Raw genomic sequence first — 23186 nt, forward strand, 5'->3', positions numbered from 1 at the left:
GTATATTGCATATATTTATATATACAGCAGTATAACTTTAGGTGTTGGTACAGCAAGGACTGGAAGGTGGCTACAAACTCAGTAAGCTCATTCAGTCTTTCCTGAAATTGGCTGCTAAAAGCCTATGTGTTCAGGGAAGTGGCAGTCCCTTTTCTTACACATTATCTGCTGGAAGCAAAGAAGCAGACAGAACTAGAGACCTCTTGCCAGTTTTACACACCCACCCAGGCTCGAGGAGCCTTCTTTCTCAATCCATTCTCCTGGTTTGCTCTATGTTCTGGAAAAAGGCTTGAATGATAAACCCAGACTGATGATCCAAAGCCACTTGTCCTCAACTCTGAGAGGACTGAACTGATGATGATGAACAGAGCTTATCTCTTTGAGAAAATGAGTTTCTTTTTTGTGCCTGTGCTTATTGAGGAGGATTTCTAAGGTATATCAAGAGGTCATTAGGTCATGAACTGCCCAAGCTGCAGTTGATCTTCCATGACTTTTTAGTGCTTGCATATATTTAGAGCTCCCAGACTGTCCTTCACTAAAATTCAGCAATAACTTTCTTTTAAAAGAAGGCAATGAAATAAGATGCTGAATTCCAATACATATTCTGAAGTGTTCCATCACAAAATAAACTTTGAGATGTGCTTAGTGTATTTTTCCTCCTTTAAAAACAAACAAACAGAACACAGTAAGCACTAAAGCCTCAAATTTTTATGGGTACATTTTCTAATATTGTCTTTTAATACATCACTTCTACATTTTATCTTTACATGATTTCTTTAGCAGAGGAGAATTGTACAATAAGCACATGACTTTACTGTTAGAACAAAGGCTGAAAGCAGCTTTGCTGCATGCAGTAGGTGCACGTTATTTCTGAAAGAAAACTTTTGCCTATCCGATCCACTGTGAAGCATAAGAAATCAGCTGCAAAGCACCACCACCAACTTCTGCATTCATTGCTATTGATAGCAATGCTCACATTCATCTGACTGGAACAGCATTATGAACTTCACAGTACTTTTCATAGTTTTTCAGGTTTCTAAGCCTTGGGTCGAATCACCTTACTGTTTAGCATCTGTATCTCTTCAGCTCTGCTGAACTCTAATTTGACTGATCATGCTATTGTGAAATGTGGCAGCAGTGGATGAGCCACTGGCAGCTTTGTAGGCTTGGAACACAACTGACCTATAAAAATATCTCTGGTCATACAAACTTATTACAAAGAGTTTAAATAGTTATGTGATGCTTGATGAGAGGCTAACAATGTCTTTTTGTGAGGCTAGATGCCATATAGTTATTGAAATCAATATGGCTCAGATCTGCAAACACCTCGCTACTGCACTGCAGCTGTATCTATTCCCTTGGGTTTTGTGCTAAAAACCCCACAGTGTGGACATTACACACATCTCTTCCAAAATCACCAGTCCTTGCTGCCAGTAATTTCATACAGCCATTGTGGAAGAAAATATGAAATGGCAAATACATTTCTAAAGAAAAAGTACTGCCATGAAAAGGAGGCTTGAACTTACTAGCCATTACTATCAATCAATATAAGCCTGAAAAAACACTGAGACTTGATAATTATTAGAACTTGCATCATGAAATTACAACAAGATCTTGTTCAAAGGTACCTTGCAGCTCTCCAGTTGTTGTGAAGTGGGAATCAATTGTTCCTGTTCCTTGAGTGTACATGCCTGTGATACTCTTCTGCACTCCTAGCAGGCTGCAAGGAAAACTTAGAGACTAGAAGCAGCTAACAGTGCACCAGAGTACTTAGCTTTAGAAATCTGACATGCAGAAGGTTAAAGCAACGGGTCAGGTTTGAAGAAAGTAGGTGCTTTGCCAGAATTGCCTCTGGGAAAGTTTTTATGGCATAGACACCTAGAGCATTTACTCGTTTGCTGGAACAGGAAAATGGTGGTAGCCCAAGGGCTGAGAGAATTTCGTACTCATTCTTTCAATTTTTATTCAGGTTTCAGTGTTACTGTATATCTTGCTAAGATGATTTTTTACATTCCCACTTAAATTTCAATTGAATACAGTAACAAGCTGTGCAGTGTCAACACAAAAGCTTAATAAGATTGTATCTATCTCTGTCTCTTTAGATCCCTATATGAAGCCTACTGCTGGTTAAAATTAGCATATTGTGCTTACTGAATCCTACTGCTGCTGACAAAGGATTCTGATTTAAAACTTGTCTTAAGATTCTCATGCAACAACCTTCTTGCATCCAGTAGATTTTACTCTCTCAGATTCCTTAATCCTCATTAGAAACCTCATGAAAACTTCAGTCAGCATGTCCTTTCCAGGCTATGGGAGTATTGCACATATTTCTGAAGAAAGACAAAAAGAGGAAAGATTTTTTTAAACATATGTCCAGGTTATATTGTATTTTGATGAAGTAGGATTTTTTCTCATTCTTTACGCTTTTTTGCTTGAAGCTTTATTACCTATCTTGTGGCATGCTTCCACAGTAAGGGCACTGCTTACCCATTCAAATGGTGAAACTGTTATTGTTGTATAACTTGATAATATATTCCAGGTGCTTCACAGGAGACATAGCAAGACATTGGCCTTGCCCCAGTGAGTCTAGAGTCTAAGTTCTGTGGGATCTACTGAGAATCAGTGGCAAGCATGCAGAGACATGGGTGAAATACTGCAGTATTTTAATTGTGTTTAAAATTTAAGCACATACTAGAACTGTGTCACATCTTCATCTTTCAGTAAAAGTACAGGAAAATAGAGATGAAATGCAGCAAATATGATTAAAATGCAATATGGTGTTTTCATAGTGAATAGAGAAATTTGTGAAATATTGTTACAGGGGGAAAAAAGCCCACAGGGAATAAAAAAGTCCCTCTGGAAAACAGAAGTTCAAGCTGACACAGGAACCGATGACTTGTGAAGCCTGGCCCTTGGAAACACCTACACACGTGTTTAAGTTTACTAAGTGATAAGTCTCATTGACTTAGCAAACTTTCTCTTCCACTTCAAAGAATATATGTAATTTGACATATCAAAAAGCAGTAATGCCAGTCCAAAAGTCAGTAAGTATTCCCATGCTGGGTTAACATCCTGGGATCAGAGGAAGCCAGAGAGAACAACGCACACCAATGGCAACAGTGCTATGCACAGGCATTCAGTGCTACTTTGCAGTTAACACTTGTCTAAGTTTGTTGTATTAAAGACAACTCACTGATTAAAATTTTTTCATTATTTTTAGGGTTCAATTTAACACTTTAAAATACAAAGCTTTGCAAATCGGTAACAGAACTCAGATAAGGAGTTTCCCCACACAGAACTACCTTACAGGCCAGATAGTTTTTTGCATGATTTGCTTATTTAAAAATATTTCCTCAGCGTGTACCTTGAAAAATAGCAACACACACTTCTCTTTTTTTTCAAACTTAACTGAAATGTCACTATTTTCAGGAGGACCTGTCTCCTAACTCTTACCTAAAGCCCAGGTAAGTTTCAACACTTAATCTTCTTTCTAATAAAAAAATCCCTTTGGTACATGTGCTTATTCAAATGATGACTTTGCCTGGGAAAGTGAATCTGGACACCTGAGAGAGCCTTGGAGCTCCAACCACCAGACACAATACCTGATGTGGCAGACTCTTTGCCTCCTCCTTTAGAAAGTTTCCCTCTGGACATTTTTATCAGTCATCACAATGGCACCTTAAGGTGACAAGTACCTAACTGTGGATCCAAGACCCAGCTATGGTCTTGGGAATCAAAAAGTAATTGAAATGTCACTATCTGCATTATTCCCTTATGCACCTTTGGTACAGACACAGACATAACTGAATCACATTTAACCACACCAGTTACATGGCCTTTCCATTCTTTACACCTACTTTTGAAATAACAATATTCCTACTGGTTTAAAAAAAACTTTCCCCTAATAAGCAAGCCATAGCACTACCTATCATAATGAGCAAAAGCTGAAGAAGGATCCTGTTGAGACATTAATTTGGTGATTTAGTTTGCTGAATGCACAGAAGATAAGCCTCACTGTTATTTGACAAGTTTCCTGTATTGTTTACAGAATCAAAGAAATGGAAATAGAAAGGTTCTGTTCTTAGGTGAAACATGTAATGCTAAAATAAAAGTCTCCATTGGATCAGATAAATTGTGCCTTCCAAGTGTTCCCTTTCTCTTAATTTTATTTGGAAAGGGGAGATAGTATACATACAATATCTAAAATGAAAGCAACAACATAAACAAAATAAAATGCAAAAGTTCAGCTTCATTCCTAATGCATTTTCTGACTCATCAAATTTACTTGTAGCCTTATTTCTATTTTTGTTTGTTTGTTTGTTTATTTTTAAATTACAGATTCAAAGGTTGAGGTGGCCACTGCCTGGGAAAACAATTGTATGAAAACATCTTTATAAGCACTTTGTAGCTAGCACCTGCCTGTAGGGTAGAACTAGGGTTCAGAACACCGGCAGGGGAACCGGAGGAGCCTTCTGCCCTCTTGTATGTATGTATGTATGTGCATTTCTGAATGTGTGCACAGGTATACAAATCACCTATAAAATGGTGACCCTCACACATCTTGTGGGATGCAGGGTTGTACAGTTGCCTCTTCTGCTACCACAGTTAGCAACACAGAAGCAGTCTTTCTTAAGTTTTTAATTTCTATGTTTGCAATTGATTATATCTGTATAAATACATATATATTAAAGTATTATACAAAATGTACTGTAGATATCAAGTGTTTTGAATCTTTTTGGGATTCCTGTGTTTTACGGGTTTTTTTGACCACATACACAAAATTAGCATCACTATGTTCTACAGTAAGCGAATAGTCCCATTTACCGTCCAGCATGGAACATCACTTGAGGTACCAGGAGATGAGACAGGCTGCATATTGGCCATCATTGCAGGAGTTGCAATCAGAAGCTCCAGTTGAGAGAGAAGCAAAAAAGCTTGGGCACATCTACCAAATTAAGGGATACAGAAACAAAACATGACGCTTCCTTTCCGAGATGCCACTTAGGGACCTAAGGGGCACTGAAATTTGATGAAGCAAGGACTCGTTAACATAAATTAAAATCATAAAACCTTATGACATGCCCGGGTCTCAAAACAAACACGTTAAAAGCGTGACTCGGGTGGGCTAGGGCTAGGGTGAGACTTGTAAGCCACCTGTGAAGAAACTTTGGGAGAACGCTCCTGAGCTGGCGCTTGCCACGGGCAGGTGGACTTACAGAGAGGGCAGCTCACAGCACCCGCCTTTCGCAGCTCCAGGGCTTAAACGACACAAGCCGGAGAGAGAGGACTTGCAGTACCGAACAGTAACAGAACAACAACCCTTCGCCGCCTTTCTATTAAAATAAACAAAGGGAGACGGCACCCAGCCGTCCGCCCACGTTGGGGCCCACCCGCCGCCGCCCTCAGCCCTCACCAACCGCCGCAACGGCCACAACCTCCATCCCCCCCCCCCCGGGCGCTCAGAGCGCGGGCACGCGAGGCTGTCGGGGACGCGCATCTGGCAGCCCCGCCCCCGCGGCGCCTCTTCCTCCGCCGCTCCGCCCCCGCCCCTGCTGCCGTGCGGGGCTTCCGGCAGCGCCTGGCCCGGCGGCGGCGGCGGCGCGGCCCGAGCTGCTCCGCCCTCCGGACGGGGTAGGGTGGGGGTTCCGCTCGGGCAGGGGCGGGCGGGGAATAGCGGAGGGGTTACCCTCCCCTAGGGATGAAGCCGGGGTGGGGGGCGCGCGCCTCACCTCGTCGGGGCGGCAGGTGCTCGGCGTCCCTTTCCGCGCCCCCGCCCGGCCTGGCAGCGCCGCCGGGCCCGGTCGGGAGCAGCCCAGGGGTGGCCGCAGGTGTGTGTGTGCCCGCCCGCCCGGCTGAGGCGGAGGTTGGCGGGGTCGTGGTGGGCCCCTGTGGGCGGCTGAGGGAGGGAGCCGGCGGCGGCAGCAGGCGGTCCCGCCGGGTGTTGGGGGCCCCGGCGGTGCCTCTAGGCCTTGACGGGACCCTTCCCCTGGGCGGAACGTTGATTCTCGAGGGGTGCAGAGTGAACGAAGGAGCAGTGGTGAAGGCAGATAGTGCTAGCGGCGCTGGACAGGGGTTGTTCATCCCTCTGGGGGCGTCGGGCCCTCGGTCGGTGCGAGGTCCCTGCGTGTTACACGAGTCACACCTTGTTACCTCAGTTGCCCGATTACAACACAGCAGCAGCAGGGTAGGGTCTTACCTACCCATATTTATTTGTTTGTTTTCAGCTATGTACTTTGGGGTGCTTGCCTTCGTGTGGATTGTTCTTTATTGTCAGTGCAGGCCGATGAATGGACAAGCAGCGGCAACTGCGTGGCCTGATAGCTGCCATCAGTGCTGTGGGGAGGCAGGGGACCGGCGAGTAAGGCGAGTAAGTGTTAGGCAGAATGAGACCCTATGGAGAAATAGTTCAGCACTGTGAGGAGAAAAATGACAAGAGAAATGCACTTCAGTTTCTCATCAAAAGTACTGGTCAATGTCTATGTATATATATATATATATAAAAAATTTATTTTACTGTTTTGGCATGCAGGGGAGAGCTTCACCATAGGGCACGTATTCAACGTGAAGTGGTATGATGGTGGTGACTTTAGGCTTTGTGCAGAATGAGTCAATTTTAAAAGAGGATACCTGGTAATCTGCACATATTGAGAAACAATTTCTGTCACATGTGAAGACAGCTTCCAGAAGGCAGGGTGGTCACCTGAGGCATGCAATAGATGCCTAAGGAACATTTGCCTCCATTGCACTTGAAATGCTAAACCACGCAGTCAGTTCTGGTTCTGGCAGGAAGAAACAGGTGATCAGTGAAGTAATCTGAAATTCTTGGATTCTGCATGTTTTGCTGCTCATAATGGCAACAGAAGCAAGATTTCAAGTAGATAGAATTGTCATTATGTCCCTTTTTTTTTTTTTTTCCCCAAACTGAATTTGTAGGTTGCAGATATGTAAAGCAGCAATGGTTTTAGTGCCAGAACACACTGCAGGAAGAAAAGCACCAAGTGGGGCTTGAGTTTAAAGCATGCTGTAAGACCATATTAATTTTTAATTAATATTAGCTTCTAGTTTGAACAAGTTGAATGTAGATGTTGGAATAATCAAGGTAATTAACAGAGAGAGATACTAACCTGTGGTAAGAATACTGTTTTAGCCTGTCATATAAGGTTCCAGTATTCCCACCGTGCATTAATGTACTAAGATAATTAAGAGATTTCCCATCTTTTATCTAAGACGCGTATATTAAATTGCATGAATCTTTCTTCAGAGATAATACAATCTCTTTTTTTTGTCATTTAAATGTTCTCTGTAATTTGTCAATGTTGCCGTTTCTTTTACAGTCAAATGAAGGAAAACTCTGCACAGTAGTCCCAAGTGTGAGATTAGCAAAGCTGATAAAGCTGGTGTAAAGAGGAGTTATTACCTCTGACTTTAAAAATCAAACCTAGTATTCTCTGGAAATAGTACAGACTCTTGTCTAACACAAGCATTGCCAGGGATGTCTCAGGGACAAAATATAATTCATTTTGTTTCATGCCTAATGTCTGCTATATTTAATGTCTGCCTAATGTCTGCTATATGCCCCCAAACCCCTGGTAGCTTTTGTATATTTCCCACCTTTTTCCAGCAGTCCAGGTAGTGAATGTAACTATGTCCTGTTTCTACTCTCATGGGATGAAATTGTGAATACTCAGGAGCTGCATTTGCAAAAACAACCAGATACCAATAATCATCAATAGGATGATTCAACTTGGAAGCTGGAAAATAGATTTGTATAAATAAACTCCCCCCCAAAAAATATAAAAATAAAAAGATCTATTGCTTTTGAATGCATTAGTTTATTAGTGCCTCTTGCCCTGAAATCTATAGAGAAGCTGTAAGACATTTTCCTTTATGAAGGTTTGTTGTGTTTCAAAGAAGGAAACAGTGAATTGCAGTCTTGGGAGACTTTATGTGGAGAAGGATTTCATACTTTCTGTATGAAGGAAGAAGGATTAATCATAATAGAGAAAGGGCATTTACCTATGTAATTGAAATAGTTGGCAATTAAATAATGAATAGGAAAGACTATATGTACTCTGAGGGACTGTGATGTGCTTTGAAAGAAGGTAGCGTCTTGCTCTCCTAGGAAAGTTTTATTACAGGTCTAGGCCAATTGATTCTCTGGAGTCTCATGCATCTTTTGTAAAACCATAGGTAATACCACAACACTTGGAGCTGCTCTAGCCTGGGACACTTGCAGTCAGACTGTCCCCTTTAGCCAGCACTGATTTCGGGTTAGCTGGCAATGAGTTGGTTTGGGGAGATGAGCACACTGAAAATGATGCTTGCTTGCAGAACTGGTTGGTATCTGGTTGGGTGAGCTTGGGGACTCACGTGGCTCCCCAGCAGTGCCAGCTGGAGAGGTTTCTGTGAAGCAGATGGGTCTGTGCAAGGCATGAGATGGGAGGGGAGAGTGCAGGCAGCCCCAAGAGGGACTGGGGACAGAGTCCAGTCTGGAGGTGCAAAACGGAGACATAGGCATAGAACAGCCTTCACGTCACTGTATGTTCATAGTGTACTGCTTTCAGTTTCTAATTGAACCATCGTGCCCTCTGTGCTAGTCTGTGGTGGCTGCTGAAGGTATTCAATAGGGGCATTTCAGTGCAAGGAATTGTATCTTGACAGAAAGAAATTATGATATGAAAGAAACAAATCAAAGAGAAGGTGTAGAAGGCTGCTGCTTGGGAGGAGGATAAAGAGCTACATTTAAAAGAAACCTTGATGAAGCTTCTGTTTGCCATAGTTATGTCAGTACAAAAGAAAATTAATAATATACACGAGGACAAAGATACTGCCAGAGATTGGAAAGTATAGTTGCATAGGTCCAAATCTGTTTCTTAAAAATAAACAAATGGTCTGTGGGGAGGACATTTTGCATGCACATATTCTGCATCTGTTTTTCTTGGTACTTTGCACAGGCCTGAGTTTTATATTTTTATATTTTTTTGCAAAGTTAGATCCCGTTAATTGGAAATCAGCTTGACCTGTGGTAGTTACTGAAAAAGTATCTCTATCATCTGTCCCTACTGACCTGTGTTTAATGTAATTCTTTCACTGGCTTATTATCTTTCAACTTTTTCGTTTTTCTTTTTAACTACACACAATTCTTAATGCTTCTCTTAAAACACCAAAAGAATATATTTCTATTTGTATTGTAGTCCTAATGCTTATTTATCCTTCCTCTAGAATATTTTTTTGTTTCTTCTTACTTGTTATAAACTACAAAATCCTCTCTTGCTTTTAATTCTTCAGAAGCCATTTACCTCTATTTGTGCTGTTTTGACTAATGTGTTTTTATGAAAGCCAAATGCTCTGCTCTGTTTCTCTCCACTTCCCACTCTTGAGCTTGTTGACTGATGTCATCCAAAATTGACAAAGTGGTGTGGTCTCAAGAATATCAAATATTTACAGGTTTTATAAAAATCATGTTGGTAGAAGGGTAATGACCCAAATGAATGTTTCTGCTGGTAGAAAATTGGCAGCGAGATTGCAAGTTATTTTCTCTGTTAGACCTGACCTAAACTGGGCAGCTATGTGACGTACAGGTCTGAACCAACAGGCCCTTATGCTGCTTTTTGAAACGCTGACAGGGAGCGCAGCTGGTTTGATTGCACTGCTGCAAGAGCTCCAGACTGTGGCCAGAGGAAGGCTGGGGTTTGCAGTGCAGGCATGAAGTGTAGCATGCATATGTGAGATAACAGATTTCCACCTGATCTTGAAGTACCCCAGCTGAATGTTTCTTGAAGTTGAGCTCTCTAAAGCTGTATCTTTCGTGGAGCAGCCTTTACACCATGTTACTCAGTGAAATTTTGAGTTAGAGTCTGGTGGGTATGCTGGTCTAGACATCATTCCAGGGCTTGACAGCAGTAAGATCCTTGAAGTTTAATGTCTGTTGGCATATTCCGTAAATAGATTTTTCTTCTTAAGATGGGAATAATCCAGAGGGAGAATGTATTTTTTATCTTCACTTACATCTTTTAGCAGCTCAATGCTGAAAAGATAAAATTTTCCATTTGAAGTTGTTTTCTTGGGTTTTGTTGTTGGGTTTTGGCGTTTTTTTTAAGGTGGAGAAATAGGGGTTGTGCTGCTATTTTTCCAGTGCCTTTTCTAAAGGGTTATTCAACAGGATGTTTGGAGGGAATGCAACATTATTAGGTTTTGGCATTCTGGGAGAGCTTGAAGTGGATCCAATAAATAGCCTTATGCATTCTCTTCTACACTGAATGTCAAGAGTAATTCGTGTTGTTGACAGCTATGTCAACATGTGAAACTGAATGAAGGACAGGAACTAAACAAAAAATCTAATTATAGAAGAGGCAAGAAAATGAGAAGTGAACACTTTGTTAGTAAACTCTTTCACTGTCATGAGTAAGAGGGTCAAATAGTGCAGCCTGTCCGCATCTGTTACAGCAAGCTCCTTCTTGTCGGCAATATTCAAGCAAGAGACAGCTGTTTGTAGTTCTATGTGTGTTTTGTGAGTATTGGAAACAAGCAATTTACCTAAGAAAATGAGTGGATGCACAGTGGATTTATATGAAAACATTAAAAGGCAGTTTGGTTGGCCTCCATTTGTTTAATTATTTACCCTACTTTAAGGTTGTGCTTCCAAAAACTTGATATCAAGTATGATGTTACTTGTACCCATTGCAAGCATTAAATATATGTTTTGTCTGCGGGGCAGTGTGAGGCATCAGGTTAATTGTTGTTTAGTTAATTGTTGACTCTTCTGCTACAGAAGAAGAGTCACCTCTGTTGGTTCAGTTATTACCACAGTATGTCTATTATGGCAATCAAACCAGCAACAGGCTGTTGAAGAAACATTTGTTCTATTTTGAGACATGGTTAGTCATCCCCGTTTTGGCCTCCAACAGGTTACAAGCTTTACTCCTTATTCTTTCTATTAGCTTTACTAATCTCATGAACATGCTAATCTGAAGGTAAGTTTGTGAGAGTCTCCCTAGAAGAGTGCTGGAGGCTGTGAATTCTGGAGTGATGTGTTACTGCTCAGGTGCATTGTGTACTGCTAGCAGAAATCAGAGATGGTAACCACATTTTGTTGTGTATTGGTAAATCATGGTAACAGTTCATATCATGTAGTTATAGAGTGGCTGCTAAATATGTGAGAAGAATATGTAAGAGGATCTTCATTAGCAGAGAACACGGTACAGCCCTGCTGTGTCCTGTAGGCAACATTGAGCTATAAATATTATTCACTGTTGTAAATAGAAAATTTAGTAAAGAGACCTTTAGTTTGACTTTTTCTAATAGTCAAACCTGCTTACTTATTTGGATGGGGTTTTTTTGTAATTATATATTATATAAAATATAGTGGCATCCTCAATGATAAATATGTTCTGTGTTGATTTTTTTAGGTGACCTCGTGTGCAGCTCAAGTATATGTGTCTAGCTGACTTATAAATGAAAATATTTCCTCTTATCAGAAATAAAATGCTTTCTATGGGAAAATCTGCTTCTCATGCCAGGACTCTTCTGAAGACTTACTTTGTTGCTTGGCTTAAAGGAAGATGATGTTAATGAATTCTGAGCATCCTTCAGGAAACTGGTGACCCTTCTATCATTAATGAATGCTGTTATGAACAATTTCAAAGGGTAAAGACAGTATTTTTGTGGACTGTGTCAAGCTTCAGATACTCTTCTACAGCTGTTTAGTGCAACGGCCAGATGTTGTTTCATACTTGATTTCATTTCTGTAAGTCAGTGGAGAACTTTTTTTCTCTTAATAAATCCCTGAAAATAATGCTTCATTTAACCATTAGTCTCTTTGTTGCTTGAGGGCTAGTTTTGGCTAATCTTTCTCATAGTAATCTCTTTTTTAAAACACAGTAACTTGGAAGCTACACTTCTCTTTCAACAAAATAACTGTCTTAAAATAAAATGTTATAGTTCATGAATGTTTTTGTAACAGTATTGTGTTTAAGAGGATATTAGAAAGTGTATGGTTTGTTTTCTAAGAATGTTTCTTCTGCTTACAATTTTTATTCATTCTGTTTTATCAGCTCTTTTCCAAAACACCACAAGCAGTTAATGCACTTTATAAAGGAGTCCTGACCTTTTGCATCTTCTTAAGACCTATCTAGATGTCACCAGTGTTTCCCATGTTAACAGTTCTGAGCATGTTTTACTATATGTGCCTTCGGCGCCGAGCTAGGACAGCGACCAGAGGAGAAATGAACAGCCGGAGGGCTATTGAATCAAACACCCGGGCCTTACCTATCAATGTTGAAATAGTTCAGTATGCCAAAGAAGTGCTGGATTTCAGCTCTCACTATGGTAGTGAAAACAGCATGTCGTATACCATGTGGAATTTAGCAGGTAGTCCAAACGTGTACCCAAGTTCTGGTGACTTTACTCAGACTGCGGTCTTTCGAACTTACGGGACCTGGTGGGATCATTGCCCCAGTGCTCGGCTGCCGTTCAAGAGAACACCACCCACCTTCTGTAGCCAGGACTATGTGGAACTTGCTTTTGAGGAACCAGTTTATCCCACTGCAGTGCACATTCTGGAGACGTATCATCCTGGAGCTGTAGTCAGGATTTTGGCATGCTCTGCAAATCCTTACTCACAAAATCCACCAGCTGAAGTAAGGTAATTTTTTTTCCTTCTTTATGCTTTCCTGTAAGATGTTAAATACTACAAATTGTGCTGTTTAACAAACTTTACTTCCCAGTACTTCTGTTTGGATCTGAGCCACTAATGTTTTCTTTATTTCTACATGTTTTTAAAAGTGTGGTGACATATTTTTAAAGCAACTTCAGAGGTGAGGATTTTTGGTGGGAGTTAATGCAGATCCTAATATCAGATTTAATTTGTGTAATGATAGTTTTTGTGTTGTAATTTTTATGAGCAGTAATTATTACGTATGTTATGTACAAAAATCACTTTTGAAATGACTGTTACGAGTTCTTTCACCAATAAGAAAAGCAAATCGTGTAGAAGAGGCTGTGGAGTCACAGTTGCTGTACCATGCTGCTTCAAGTAGCCATAAATTGTTCTCTCTGCATGCTTTAGGTTGTATGTGTAGTACAGTTGGGCACTGTAACTATTCATATGGAAATGAGGCCAAAATCAGAAGCACAGAACAGTCAGACAAAAGGTGATGCCATTTTTCTGATCTTTATTTTTAGTCTGATCAAAGGGTGTGAGTTGCACTTCATTTTTACATATGCTTCGTGAACTAAAAGAAGCTGATTTGATCCTATTGGTTTTCTGTATAGTAAGAAATCCTGATGAAATTCCAGGGACCCCAGACTTTGGGAATAGTAAGATAATAAGGAACAACACTGTGTATGGGGCATGAAGCTACTAGTGAGGAAGTGAAGAAATAGAAATGTAAGGAGAAAGAGAACAGATAAAGCACATAGCAGGGAAAAAACATTGGGAAAAGCTATCAGTATATTCTAAGTACTCAGTATACATCAAAAAATACATGAAGTTATACTAAACCCATAATGCAAAGGACAACTGATAAAAGACTTAACAAAACGTATCCTGTAGAAATTAACATGCCAGCAAATAATTTTATTCCTTTAAAATGCACACTTCATTGATACAAGAGTGTTAGCTTGGGTGTTGGGTGTTTTTTCCCTGACCTGCCTTTTACAGACACAGCTAAAAGCATTTTAGGTTTAACTTGGTGTCCCATGCTTCTAGGCTGTTGATGTTTGTTCATAAACCCTAGAAAATTGAGTATCATGTTATGTATTAAAAAGTCTCAATTTATTTTGTGGGTTTCTTTCATCTATTTTTGTTTAGTGCATTGTTTGTTTCAGAGCTTTCTAGTAAATATATACCGATCAGAAGTTAGTGTGAAATGACTTTCTGCCGCTTTGTGAACTACTTCTTTATTTTGTGATATTAGGAGAAAATTCTTTACTGAAAGGGTTGTCCGGCACTGGAACAGGCTGCCCAGGGAGTTGTGGAGTCACTGTCCCTGTAGGTATTTAAAAGATGTGTAGATATGGTGCTTAGGGACATGGTTTAGCAGTGGACTTGGCAGAGTTAGGTTAATAGCTGGACTTGATGGCCTTAAGGGTCTTTTCCAGCCACAACAATTCTATAATTCTGTGGTAGATTTTATTTCTGTATTTTATATTATAGCACGGATTTATGGGAAGATTATTTCTGTAATTTGATAATAATCTGTTAAGGTAATAGTAAGAGTGTTCTTCAGGGCAATACAAGGATATAATTCCAAGCAATCAGCTAGTGCTGGTTGATAAAAACACGCATTTAGGTTTGGGTTTCTGTAGGACTTTTAATTTGAGTGCAGGAGTACCTTCTGTCTACCTACATTTACTTACTTGGGAGAAGCTGGTTGTCTTTCAGGGAGCCTCAGAACCAGTTGTCTATACTTGGCAGTCTTGATGCTAACGAAGTGTATGGAGGGTTGTTGGTTTTCTTTTGGCTTACCTTTCCTCAGCAGAGCTTTTCTGCATGTTTGATTTGTCTTCTTTTTTCTGATAGAGACAAACATGCATGGTCTAGAAGGGAAGGTGAAGGAACTCTTTGTCCATGTGAGATACGCATTGTTTTTTATCTGTCCATTTCTCAAACACACACCGCCCCCACCTTTGTGAGGGGCATGTGAAGAGCTACAGGAGTACAGTCTTTTTTCTGCTTCAGTTTTTGGTCTCTTGTTTTCAGTTCCAAAAATCCTTTGAGATGTCAGCTAAGAATTTTTTTTGAAGGTGGAATAATTCTGATAATCTCAGGTGATTCTGTGTTTAACTGATGATTTGGGCTTGAAGAACTGCCATCCTGTTTTATTGTGTTAAAAAAGGCTGTGTTCCACTTACTCAAAGGGTACTTAGAACCTGGTTTTCCTCTTATGACTATTTTAATACTCAATTTTGAATCAATTTATTACTTAAGAACCTTAAAGTGCTGCTTTGTTTTAGGTGCTGGCTCTGGATCCATATCTTCCTGAACACCAGTGTAGAAAGGACAGGTCATTAGAAAGATTGTTTTTCATCAGTTCTTACTGAGATATGAAAAGAAGGCCATATTAATAGTGGAGTCATAACTACTGAGAGGAAAAAATCTGTTGAGACTTGTTTAAATGTTATGCTCAATGGATTATACTGTCCAGCTGAGTAATCTTTTGTTTTCTCTTTGTTTAGTATTTAAAACATCAGCTTATCCAAAACTAAGCTGTGTGCAAAAGCTTCTAACCCACAAGAAGCTCTTGTATGTTCATTTACTGCAGTCCTTGCTTAAAGGGACTTTATATATTCTTGTAGGAAAATGGCAATAGCCTGCATAGCTGGCCAGTTTATTCCTTTGTTGATCACTTTATGCTTCAGTTGCATGAAAGAACTATGTATACAGGTGATCAGAAAAAGGCCTTTACTTATGTTCCTCTCTTGCTGGTGTACTGAATACTGCAGTCAGTTACAGTTTTATTCAGTCTCTTTAGAGGTGGGATCAGCTCTTCATGGAATGGAAACAAGCATTTATTTTTCAGACGGGAATATAATTGTTCCTAAATAATTCTAGTCCTTAAAACACAACAGTTAATCTGAAGTATTTTTATTATGGTTTAACCAGCTTCCAGCAGTTTGAGAATTCTCTGTCCTCTCATATCTTTTGCTTGAATACAGAAGACATTACATCACTCTCCTGTGCATAAAGCAGTTTTTAAAAATCATCAGTGTCAGAGAAACTGCTGTCTTTACACATGGTTATCTTTTGTGCTTTCCATTAGTGCCACTCATGCCTTGACTGGTGAGAAGTCTTTGGTAATTTCTTAAACCATACTAGCATATGTTAGTATCTACGTACGGATTTCTTACATGGATTATCTGACTGCAGGAAATAAGAGCAAAATTTAATAATCTGAGATTAAGGGAATATTGGAGCATACAGTCTTAGTTTTTATGTGGTGAAGAAATCCCTCCCTTTTTGTATTTTATTGCGCTATGATTGTTAAACTAGTGTAGTCTTGAGATTTTCTACTGCGGTGCATGTTCTGTGTACTCTAGGGTTTGGTGACAATGATGAGTCCCTCTTTAGCCAGTGGAAGGAGCAGAGCTCCACAGAGGTGTGGTGGGGACACTGCACCTGACAGCAGCATGAGCTGAACCCAACCAGGAGAAATTTTTTTGTACATTTTCTCATAGTGTATTAAGTTGATGGGTAAGATGTATCTAACTTCTGTGATGAGGGGAATGTTTTCTTTCTATTTCCTTCTCATTTCCCCAGAAGGCTTACTCTTGGAAACTGCCAAATGGCTTCTTTGGTGTCAGCCCTTTTGAATCATTCTGGTAACCCTCATAGTTAGCTGCTATCAGACAGAAAGAGTTTGTGTGTGTTTAAAGGAGAAGTTTCTGGTCATGAATATTTTTTTCAGGAGCTATTCAACTTCTTTTAATAAAAATATTTTCGCTTTTTTTAATTTGGAGAAAAAAAGAAAAGGTCCCTCTTCTTCTTCTGTTGTGGTCTTTTTTTAACTTAATTTGACAGTTTCTCTTATCTCATGTACATTATAGTGACTCCACATATTCATATTGTTTTATAAAAGTAAAAAAATCAGAGCTTTGTGACTAGTTTGGGATGTGTGGCAGTACTTGGAGTCATGTTTCACAGCATATATCCTTACTGCTATGCAATGATGGCGTCTTAGAAGATTGGAGATTGTTTAGTGATTATTTTTTCCTAATTTTTCCACAGATAAAGTATAACACTGAGTTGTTTCTCACAGGTGAGATACCATGATCATTGAACTGAGAGCAGTTCCAGAAGTACCAGTGGCAGAATTCTGCCATATGTGCTACTGCCATTCAATTCTATTCAATTTCAGTTTTTTCGTGTAATTTAGAATTTTGCTAAATGCTCTTTTGAGCAAAATTCCGAGTTTAATTTCAGTTTTCTAGTTTAACAGCTTGGTTTGATATTTTCTATTTTAGCTGTGTGAGCTGCATGCAAGGTTCCTTTCTCTTTCTGAAAGTCTTGAAGCCTATAGAAGCTTCAAGAAGGTGTTGCAATCTGAAGAGCAGACTGAGTAATAAAGCCAAAGTAAAAGGCTCCCTTAGCTTCCATTAGGAAATTCATTGCATTTAGGCAATAGTTGTCTCTCTGGAGGTGGGAATCCAGCTGGGAATATTGCAGATTTGTTTTCTGGCAGCCAGAATGGGTATCAAAATGTTTGATGGAAAAAATGCCCTGTTGTGATAAAGGGAGCAAAGCCAAAAAGGCAGTGGACTGTATTTGAAGTATCCTGAATGTCTTATTTGTAGAGTGTGGCATTGAGATGGTTCTTCTGCCTTTTGTTCCCTGTGAACCTCAGATGAAGGCACCCAAAACACTGCTGATACCATCAACACAGTGGAGTGTGATAAGAGACCTCCAGGGCTGTAGCTCACTGATGTGTAACACACAACTGAGGTTCTAGCTATTTGCATCCTTACTTATAACTTGTTTTGACATCTTCAGGGAAACAGCTTTTTCATGTCCGGATTATTGTTGGAGAAGGATGAGTTCTGGGTGCGTGGGACAGTTATTTTTGAGAAACATGCAAAAAGCTTATATGGACAAGGCAGTTACTACAAATATCTTTTGCTGTTTTAAATACCCTGAGTATTTTTGGAGTTCTGTTGGCTCTCTCTGGTATTTTAGAATTGAACTCTGAAAGTAGCAATGAAAATCTGTTGCATGTTTCCCCAACGTAATTAGGCTGCTGTGAACTCTGCTTATCACCCTGATCTGAATGGTTCTAAAATTGTTGTCATGATCAGTCTTCCTTGCTTTTTATATTTATGAACTTGCAGATGTGGCCTGCGGTAAACTTTGAAGGCTGTGTTGAACATAGTGGGCTGAAGCATCCCTGGCTTTTTACCAGGCAGTAGTTGTTTTCCTGTAGGTAACCTAGAGATTGTGCTGAGAGCACTTGGGGGCATAAGAGCAAATGGGATGTATGGGACATATAATGATTATAATTGTTGCAGATATTGCAATTATAGCTAAGGTATGGTATTATTATTCTCTGAGTTTCCTTATGTTCTCCTTGTTGGTCTGAAACTTTGACCTCTTTTGGCTTTTAACACAGCTGCAACTTTTCTTGGGACAAGGTATTTTAATTTTTCTACTTGAAAACCACGTAGTGTTTTATTCAGTTTCTTCAGGAATGTCAATTTTACAATGGAAGAAATCTCAGCAGATTGCGGACAAAGTTTAATCTTGTCTCGCTGCAGAGGAATCTGATTATTTTTCCTAGGAGCCACTTTTTCAAACAATCTTTCTTATTATATATTTTTTTCAGGAGTAACCAGGGCTATTCATGGATGATCCCATTAAATTAAACCAATATTAGATATGTGCTCTCATTTGACACATGCCTTGCAAATATGTTTCTCAGTCTAAAAATCACCAGCCTGTATTTTCCTTTGCAGTGAGAAGAGAATGTGAATTTTTAGGTTATTTTTTTTTACCACGTGGGTGGATGGAGTGTTTAGTATCAGAAATTTGAGCAGAATTAGTTTCTTGATATCTTCATGAAGTAGAGGGAAGTCTCATATGAAAACCGTGTCCATTAAAGCTGAATGGAAAAACTTCACTTAAAGATACATTTTTCTTCAATCATTAGAGAAAATAATATGAATGTTACTACCTCTCATTCAAGCTTTGCATGGCAGTGTTAAGACTGAGGCTTTATAGCATGCTCCTGGTGAAACTTACCAAAACATTCTCGTTGCTACATCTTTTGTCAGCTGTCACTGTATATCTGAAGAACTAAGGGACCAAGAGTGTCCTACCTTCAGTCATTTGACTCTGAGAGGGAGGTGTGAGGAGGAAAATTCCTTTGACTTCTTTACAGGTAGTTTTTGGGTTCAGTCTCTTTGCTTTGGATTAAATAGTTTATTGAGCATTCTTTCTTGGAAGAAATGCAGGCATCCTTAGTAGGGAAACTGATTTTGGTACACACCCTCCAACCAGAGCTTACTGTCAAAATGTCTTTCTTCTGAAAGAGTTTGAAATGGATAGACCCCCTCCAAAAAAAGGTCCAGGACAGAAATGTAGTTCTTACTGGAGCCTCTTGGGATTTTTTTTTTTTTTTTTTTTTAAACCCACTTCCAACTGTGGAGACTTCACTCTCATTCAGATTACATTTAGGTCATTTAAGTGTCAGTGTGCTGATCCTAGATGAATTACATATTAAGAGTATGCCAATACTCAGGCAGAATATACAAATATACTAACCCTGGACTCAGAGCAGTTTCTGTCGCCTGTTCTTGTGCGCAGTGCCACCAAGATAGAAACAAATATCAAATCAACCTGGTAGACTTGAGGGTTTCCAGCAAACTCTTAGGTTAATGGGCTGTTGATGAGAACAGTGTGACCGGGCAGTGGAAGTTAGTCACTGGTCTTGTTCAGAAGCAATAAAGGGGAGTTTCACAACATCATAAAGTCAAGCTACATGTCTTTCCTTTTCTTGAGTTTGTTACAAAAGACTGAGAACTAGAGACGCTGCTTGCAGGAGGTGGTTTTTCATCTGAAGTTTGATGAACTTAGACTTCCAGGTGCGGAAGGTGGTTTTTCATCTGAAGTTTGATGAACTTAGACTTCCAGGTGCTTTTTTTTTTTTTTTTTTTTCCACAGCTCCACTACTGATAGATGATCCTTTCTCCGGGGCACCAAATGAGAAGTCAATAACTGACGCAAATTCTGTTAAAAGTTGATGGTCTGGCATGTGCTAAATTAGTGAAAAAATAGCCTTTGAGTTTCCCTAAGGATAGTTTGAGTGGGTATATGAAAGTGTTTAAGCAAAATGTCAGATGGCAAACTGGATGTGTTCAAGAAAGGTCATGTGCATTGCCAACATTAAGTATTTGCTTAGGGAATCGACCTGTCTGAGAGGCCCTGGCAGTGGGACTTTATCTGTTACTTTTTGCCATGAGTTGACATTCATTTCCTAGATGAACAAAATCTTCGTAGTAATAAATCTCTCCTATAAAAACTATTAAACTTAGGCTAGAGTTGTCAGTGCTTCTATACTGGAAGTTTCTGATGTGCCATATACTCACCAGTCTTGCATATTTGTTTTTAGTTCATGACTTTTTTTTTTCCCTTGACAGAAGACTTCTGCAGGCCTCCCATTCTACTGTAAGGTATTTGTAGAGAGAGGCTCTATGCAGGATAGGAAAATTTACCTGTGTATACTTTGAAATGTCTATCCTGAAATGGAAGTTTCAGCTGATACAGATAAATTTTCCTATCTTTGAGACAGTAGCAAATATGAAGCTTCTAAGCATTATTTATACTGTGTGCTGTGTTTTATTGAAAATCCTTACATACATTTTACTTTCTGTTGTGATGGACGAAGTTTAACCATTTCTGGAAAATAAAGCATGTGTGATTATTTTTTAAATATTTTTCTCCATGTGTGTTATGCAGTATGTGTCAGTGTTGAGCAGTACTTGTAGCAGAGTAGTGGTATCTGGTAGGGAAAGCTGAGGTACTAGAGGGCAGATGCAGTGTTTGAGACGTGTGACAGGACAAGTAGCCTGAGAGAAATGCTTGAAGCTGGGACTAGGGTGATCAGAAAGAAGTGGAGTAAATGTAAAAGTGTCTGAGTTATGTACATGGAATGAGACATTGCTGTAAGCATACTGTCAAAGAGAGTAGCAGCAGTGCTGTTGCAGGCTTCCTTCCTTAGGAATTAACTGGACTTGAGAGAAGAAAAGTTGGGCATAAATGACTGAAGGATCTCAAAAATCCATGCACTGGATGAGGGGATCTACACCCATGCAGATGTAAAGACCCTGTTTCTTTCTTCAGGCCTTGTGGCAAGTTTGGGAGCACTGAGAACTTAATCTATATAAGACTTGATTCTCCAGATTAGTCAATTGGCAGCAGGTTGCACTGTAATTTACTGGAGGTAACTTAAGGTCTGTGTGTGAAACAAGGATGTATGTGTCACTGGATGAGGGAGAAAAAAACTTTTCAGTTTAGCAGTTTGGAAATTCTAATTTTTTTGCAAAGGACCCCATCATGGATTCTGTTTTCCTCAGTAATTTTACAGTGAATTACTTTTTAAAAGTAATAGTTTTCTTGCCTAGACCAATAAAAAGATTAAAGTTAAGATTTTTTAAAAATAATTTGTAATGCTGCAATCTGAAGAAGTTTAATGTTCAAGAGACTTGAATTTTTCTGAAAAACTTTAGTGAGAGATCAGTTGAATGTATATTTGGGTTACATGGCAAGACTGTTTGTTCCCTGCATACATAACACTAACACACCATCATTGTGGAGACATCTGTAATCCATTTGTTTTAATTACCTTACCTGTAGAACAACTTGTGTGTAAATAACCGTACTCTAACAGAAGTGCCTGACTGTGAGTATACAGCTTGTTTTGTTAGTTAGCAATGCAGAGGAAGTATGCTAAGGTCATGAATTAATACACCCTGTTAAATTCATCCTTAGGATATTTACCTAATCTACACAAAAACATAATTTTCATTGTCTTTTCAACCATGTTTCTCACTTGTTAAATACTTCTGACAGAGAAGCACTCTTACTGTGTTCAGGAATTCCTCTCAGTAATTCTGATTTTAATGTCTATACTGTCTCTCTGTGCAATATTTTTTCCACAGGTGGGAAATCCTTTGGTCAGAGGTACCTACAAAGGTGAATGGTCCCCAGGCTCGGCAGTTCACACCTTGTATCAAACAGATCAACTTTCCCACAAACTTAATCCGAATTGAAGTGAACAGCTCTCTTCTGGACTATTATACTGAACTGGATGCAGTAGTATTGCATGGTGTGAAAGAGAGACCTGTGCTCTCACTTAAGACTTCGATGATTGATATGAATGATATTGATGAAGATGAGGATGAAGACAAGTATGGCTGTGGAATGGACAACCTCAGTAAACAGTTCAGCATTGTTACCCTCAGGGAATGGCCGTCCAATGGATACTTTGACAAACTGCCTTATGAGGTAAGAAACGCTTGTTTATACTTAAAGTACTTGTCTTGATCATTAGGGGTGCATGCAAAAATGCTTTGTAGTGTACTGGTCAAGATTTTTTTTTATTTTTCATTTTTCCAGTTAGAGCTCCTTGCATGCTTTTGTGACTCTTCTGCAGTTATTGTATAGCTATTCTTTGAATTATGTAACTGTCTACTTCCATATGTGGATATTAATTAGCAAACCACTTTGCTAGTTTTTGCATATTTCTCAAGAACCTGTCCACTCACACAGTTTTTACACCAGTTATTCTAGCCTTGAATTCCTAGATCTTGGATTTAGAAGCTTCTGGTAGTTGCCCACTAGTTTCAATCCTCAAGCTTGACAAGGAAGATTTGCATTGGAGGTTGTCCCAGATGAAACAAAATAGCAGATGAAATGTATAAACCAGAATTTATTGTAAACAACAAAGGATCTTTAAGGCTAGACTAAGAAGATATAAATTGGATCATATGAGTGTTAAGATATTAGGGTAGCAGAATTATAGTGTCAGAATAACAAACAAGAAAATAACAGTGAAATATACAAAAAATTAAACATTTGGATAACAGTTACACAAAGCTAGTTGAGTACTTACAAATTACTTATCAGTAGGTTTTATACTAGTTCTAGAACAATGATTGAAGTATTGCCTATAGGCAATGAGATAATATAACTGTAGTTTTGTAAGGATCATAAAGACTTAAGAATTCATATATAGGGACTTGATACCTCTTACCCTTCAGTGGCTATGGTTGGGTGTCCCTTTTCCTCCTCATCATGTGAAGTCACTCGAGCAGGCATCTCACCAATCAAGATGGGAGTAGCCTTTTATATAATAAAGTGATTGGCTGCTGTCATTTAACTACTTAGCAATACATCCACCATTTTCTATTGGAGAACAAAAGGGAAACAAGGGAAAAGCTAAGGAAGCCTTTTCTTCATTACACGAATTCTTATGTTTATCTGTTCTTGTTTGGTTTTTGGTTCAGCTAGAGCCAAACTGAGCTCCATGTTTTCAGCACTGAAGAGTAGTGGCACCACACATACCAACTTAGCCTTCTCTTAGTACTTTGAAGATTGTTACCAGTTCAGAGTCTGCTATACCCTTTGCTTTCTATGGAAACTCTCCAACTGCAGGCAAAGGGCAGTGAAGCTGAGACAAAGAGCAGTTGAATCATAA

General features: G+C 39.4%; 1 protein-coding gene across 3 annotated transcripts in view; it reads left to right on the top strand.

Moving 5' to 3' along the window:
* Positions 1-5547: 5547 nt before the first annotated feature.
* The window catches only part of FBXL4 (F-box and leucine rich repeat protein 4), a 60254-nt gene continuing 42615 nt past the window's right edge, over positions 5548-23186 (top strand). For 2 of the 3 annotated variants that reach the window (XR_003987404.1, XM_030448221.1), the window contains exons 1-4: positions 5602-5631; positions 11409-11429; positions 12125-12643; positions 21649-21994. Coding sequence is in view for 2 of the 3 variants with exons in the window: in XM_030448221.1 (XP_030304081.1) it covers positions 12135-12643; positions 21649-21994 (855 nt within the window). In the remaining variant the exon portion in view is untranslated. Of the gene's footprint in view, positions 5632-11408; positions 11747-12053; positions 12644-21648; positions 21995-23186 lie in introns of all 3 variants that reach the window. The other variant, XM_030448220.1, reaches the window with a different exon arrangement.

The sequence above is a fragment of the Calypte anna genome, chromosome 3 (assembly GCF_003957555.1).
Source record: "Calypte anna isolate BGI_N300 chromosome 3, bCalAnn1_v1.p, whole genome shotgun sequence".
In the NCBI taxonomy this organism is placed as follows: domain Eukaryota; kingdom Metazoa; phylum Chordata; class Aves; order Apodiformes; family Trochilidae; genus Calypte; species Calypte anna.